At 44.9% G+C, this 5,000-nt stretch overlaps 1 protein-coding gene across 1 annotated transcript in view; it reads left to right on the top strand.

Annotated features, from left to right (window-relative positions):
* LOC134469217 (MAM domain-containing glycosylphosphatidylinositol anchor protein 2-like) overlaps positions 1-5,000 on the top strand; it is a 187,753-nt gene that overhangs the window by 29,275 nt on the left and 153,478 nt on the right. Inside the window, exon 3 of the mRNA XM_063223357.1 lies at positions 1,999-2,173. Within this exon, the coding sequence (XP_063079427.1) occupies positions 1,999-2,173 (175 nt within the window). The remainder of the gene's footprint in view (positions 1-1,998; positions 2,174-5,000) is intronic.

The raw sequence follows: 5,000 nt of genomic DNA on the forward strand, positions 1-5,000 counted from the left end.
CCCTATTTCTTTGTCTCTCTCTGGTGTGCCAACTTATTACTGCTTTGTCTCTTCTTTCACCCTAACTATCTTCTCCTTCAGTTAAGCATTCTCATCCTCCTTCTTCACTCACCTGCGTGTATCTGAAACAAAATACCTCTCTACTTAAGCACACAGCATCTGCTTTCACGGTAGAAACAAACCAGGGAAGTGCAGAGCTACTGAGCAGCAAAAGTGATGATGAGGCACACTGAGTTATTCTGCTTGTTCCTGACAAAGTCTTCACAGCTGCAACAAAGAGCCCTGTCCTCTCTGCAAACCAAGACATAACAAAATGGAGACATCGATCATCTGTTCTTTTTTTTGTATGTTTGTGCCACGCAGAGAAAAGCTGAGTAAAGGGGATGGGTGACATATCCCTGCATGTTCAGCTTCTGTTCAGGCGGACAATACTATGCTACTCTATCCCCCCCTCCCAGTTTATTCATTCCCATGAAGTGGCTTCCTGCATAATCTTTTTCAAAACACAGATCGTGATGACCAGTTGACTTTGGTGATCTTCATCTGCTGCCCATCAGCAGATCAGGGGGAAGCTGCCTACGTGGGGTATTAGAACATAAAAGCATGTTTTTCGTCGAAGATTTTTAAACAATATAAAACCATATACCGTCCAGCTGGGAAATAAGCTCATACAATATTAAAAACATATATATAAAAGTAAAAGTTATATAATAATAGATGGCCAGCTTTTACAGACTCAATATGCAATATGTCAGAGAGGTCTTAAAATAAAACGCCCCATGATAAAAGCCTATTTTAATGGAGAGGTAGACAAGCTTTTTTTTCATTCAGCTCCTTAGACAAAAAAAAAAACACTTCACGAAATTAACCGTTTTTTTCCCATCAATTCTGCCCAAAGCAGATGTACCTCATTAGCCGCTGTTAAAGATAGCCTTTTGTCTCTCGTCTCGGCCTTTGACATCTTCCTCCTGGTAATGGCAGCCATTCAGCTGCTGACATGCGCCTGTGAGCTTGACTGAGGTCAGCGTTCTGACAAGGTCAAAGAAAAAAAAAGAAAAATGCGACTGAAATCCAAAGAACTGCATTTTTTTATGGTTTTCCATTAATACTTTTATTTTACGGCCAAAAACTTTTCTTTCTTCCTTTTCTTCCTTTTCTGAATATTGATTGACAGCTCCTTTTGTATTGCAGATGGCGTAGTACACCTCATCAAATTAGGCTGACTTTTTTTGCATCGGCTCGTGAAACGTAAATTGCCAGTAAGGCGGTGGCAATAAAGAGATGAATGGTAACACCTGTTCGGAACAAATTACCCTGCGTTGACAATCCAAAAAACTGACCCCCTCGCTGTACTTGCTCTGTGGTTGAGTGCTCCAAGACAGTGAGGTCCTCGGAGTCGGGCTCCTCGGCTTTTGGTTCGAGCTGTGGGTTTGGCAGCCAGCCATCAGATGAAGTCCCCTCCGGGGGTTGGCGCTGTACGCTAATGTGACAGAGGTTGGGCTCCCCCTGATCAGGCTCATTTAGTCAGGGCTACACTCATCATCATCAAAGAACCCCCTCTACTCAGTTTGGCACACCTAGAGACTGCGCTAAACTGTTAGTGTGTGTGTGTGTGTGTGTGTGTGTGTGTGTGTGTGTGTGTGTGTGCGTGTGCGTGCGTGCGTGTGTTTATATGAGTAAGAGAGAGAGAGAGAGAGAGAGAGAGAGAGAGAGAGAGAGAGAGAGAGAGAGAGAGAGAGAGAGAGAGAGAGAGAGAGAGAGAGAAAGAGAGGAACAGAGAGACTGACAGAGGGACAGAGAGAGAGTGTGTGTGTGCGTGTATGTGTTGTGCATATCTGTGTTCTACAACTTCAACCCTATCTCTCCTTCCCCCTGCAGATACAGTATGCTGTGCTAAGATTATGTGTGTTCATGTGTGTACTTGTGTGTATTTGTATGTGCACAAGTGTGCTTTCTCCAATTTCAGCATGGCCGCTCTCTCTTCTCTTCCTTCTGCAGATCCGTTGGACTAAGACGGCAGGAAGTGCGTCCGACCGCTTCCAGGACTCCAGCGTGTTCAACGAGACGCTGCACATCGCCCAGATCCAGCGGCACCAGGGCGGCCGCTACTACTGCAAGGCCGAAAACGGCCTGGGCTCGCCCGCCATAAAGTCCATCAGGGTCGACGTCTACTGTAAGTGTTTTGGTACATTTAGGTGCATGTTGAATGGAAATTGAATTGAGTTGAATTTTTCACATTGACCTGTTAAGACAGGCAGTTATGAATTTGCTGTTACCAGAATGGCAATGACCAAGTCGTACTGAATTACTAAAGGCTCAGTGTTATGTCATATTATTGGAGTACTATGGTAGTTTACTTTTCAATGACTATGAAAGCGTGCCACTGGAGGTACGGCGTGCATTAAGGGGCTACGTCTGCGATCGCTTTGATGGAAAGTAGATCTTGAATTAAAGGATTATTGATTTATTATGCATACAGTACATGGGAATTCATGGAGGTTGAAGGTATGGAGTCACTTACTGAAAGTTTTTCTCCGGTAAGGGACAGATTAGCAGGCCTTTCTTCTCATGTTCACACTCTATCTCTTTGGATGTATGAAACAAATGAAGAGTTTATTTGCAAAATGGTATTTCTCCATTTTTTACACTCATTTCTGGTACCCAATGTACTGACAACAGCTTATATACATGTAGCACATATACATGTAGCTGGCAGTGTCCCCAGTCTGCATTCTGTGGGCAGTTTGAAAAAATAAAACATCAGATAGATAAAGAAGCTTTCTTCTCCGCAACTTCACGTCCAAAGGGAATTTAGCATACCTTCAAAGCTTATAATTCTATTTAGCAATATGTTTTTTTTCATATTCTAATACTGAACATTGCATATTTGTGGACTGATTTTATTTAGAACAATTTTGTGTGAATGAGATTAGAATTGCTTCAGTTTCCACAGCAAACAAGATTGAGGAATTGTAGCTGCCTCTTACCTATACTTGTTATTCAGGTTTAATGAAAGCAAGACACTCTGATAAGCGTAGTACCCATGGTTCTTAGCTTACAGCAGAGCATGCTGTCAATCAGTGCTGTCAGATATTAGATACTGTGTGTGCAAGCCTGTACAGCATCTGTGAATATTGATAGGATCTGTGTGGCGGTGCCTCGGAAACGATGTTGGATAAACATGTCAGACCAATGAGTTGAAGCAGGAACACGGCTGCGCTTGACTTCAGTCGAACCAGCAGCATGAAAGGGGGCATTGCAGAGTAATGAGATGCGCTCGCTCCTTGCGGGCCTGACCTTGTTGCCATGTACTCTGGCACGTCTTATTAAGCAACCGCAACACACCAATCCAGCATATAACGCGAAAACCGTCTTATTAGACAACAACAGCAATGCAGCGAGCCGGCATCTTGTGCAAAAACTGACACCCACAGCTCCATCGTCTCCATTTGCGGGCGATGTTATCCCGCTGCTTACGTCACGGCTCTGATGACTAATTAATTCCCCCAACAGCTGAGATGTCAGCCAAGCAGGAAACAAAGAGATGGCCTTTGATTACCACACGTTATCGCTTGCCTCCGCCTCCTTTCTCATCTCTTCTTCTTTTTCTGCTCTCTCCATGCCCCTCCGTTTTTGCTCGCTTCCCCCATCCTTTCCTCTCCCCTCGCTTCTCCCCCCACTGTCTTCTGCTCCCTTCATCTCCTCCCCTCTCGTTTCCTCATCTCTTCCCTTATCTATCCAGTTCTCCCCATGCCTTCACCTCTTCATCTCCTCTCGCCTCCCTGCTCCCTGCTCCCCTGCTGCCTCCTTTTCTCTACGCTCCTCGTCTCTCCTCCTCTCCTCAGCGTGCGTGATGGGTTCCTGAGGAAGTGGTTTCTTCCAGTCAGCATCTGAAGAGACTGTTCTTGCTGTCAGTCTGCTTCCATCTCCTTGACATAGCTCTAACTGGCCGCGTTGCTGCGCAGCTGCACTGACTCCCTTGTTATCCGAGGTTTGTCTCAGTGGCCTCCTGACAGGAAGCACATCTGGGCAACAGCAGTGGTAATGGAAGCTCGGTTGTACTGTATGTATCCAGACAAGCCCCTAGGTCTGTTTGTGAATAATTTTGTGCCTGTCTACCATTTTTTTTTATAAGGAGGGCACGCACAGTCTTGAAATCGTGTCCCCGCGTGTTCTCTCTTGGTTCCACGATTCATCTCTGAACGTTCTCTCTGTTGGGTCTGTTTGGTAGTTTTGAGGTCCTGGTGCCAGACAAAAGCAGTAGACGGTGTGAAAGAGTGGTCCGTGAAAGACCAACTCCCTGACCATTAGGCCATGGTTGCCATTCCTGACGTTGTAACACTGTTGGTACTTGGTTGGGTTTAATACAGTAGTTTCCCTTTTGGTTGTCCATGGATTTGAGCACCATGCCATGCAGCCAGTCGTGCTGTTTGGACTGTGGTGAGCAGCCAGCCCTGTCTAAATGCATTAGCTTGCACGGGAACTCGCAGGAGATTTCATCCTGATGCATGACAATGTCCTTGACAAAGTTACTGGCAATTTATTCCTCCCTGTTATTGCAATGGACATGGTCTCTCCATGAGAATGTGTGTGCATGCGCTAACGTATGTGTGTTTGTGCAAGTGTGTGCATGTAGGGGTGTCATTTCGTGTGGATGGTTGAAAAGGGTACCACTTTGCAATTATTCTTTCAATTTTGTTTTCCACCTTTTCTGAGTCATTATCGTTGTTGTTGCTCTAGGACTATATTGATTGTCTTTTTAAATTACATTTCTTAAAATTAGTTCTACTTTAATTTCCTTAATTCATCTACTAAATAATAAGACCTTCATTTTAAAAAGTGTACAGAATAAGTGTGTGTGTGTGTGTGTGTGTGTGTGTGTGTGTGTGTGTGTGTGTGTGTGTGTGTGTGTGTGTGTGTGTGTGTGCGAGTGTGCGTGCGCGTGCGTGTGCGCGCGTGCGTGTGTGTGCGTGTGTGCATGCCAAGGCATCATAAAACAA

This window comes from Engraulis encrasicolus, chromosome 18 (genome assembly GCF_034702125.1).
Source record: "Engraulis encrasicolus isolate BLACKSEA-1 chromosome 18, IST_EnEncr_1.0, whole genome shotgun sequence".
NCBI lineage: Eukaryota > Metazoa > Chordata > Actinopteri > Clupeiformes > Engraulidae > Engraulis > Engraulis encrasicolus.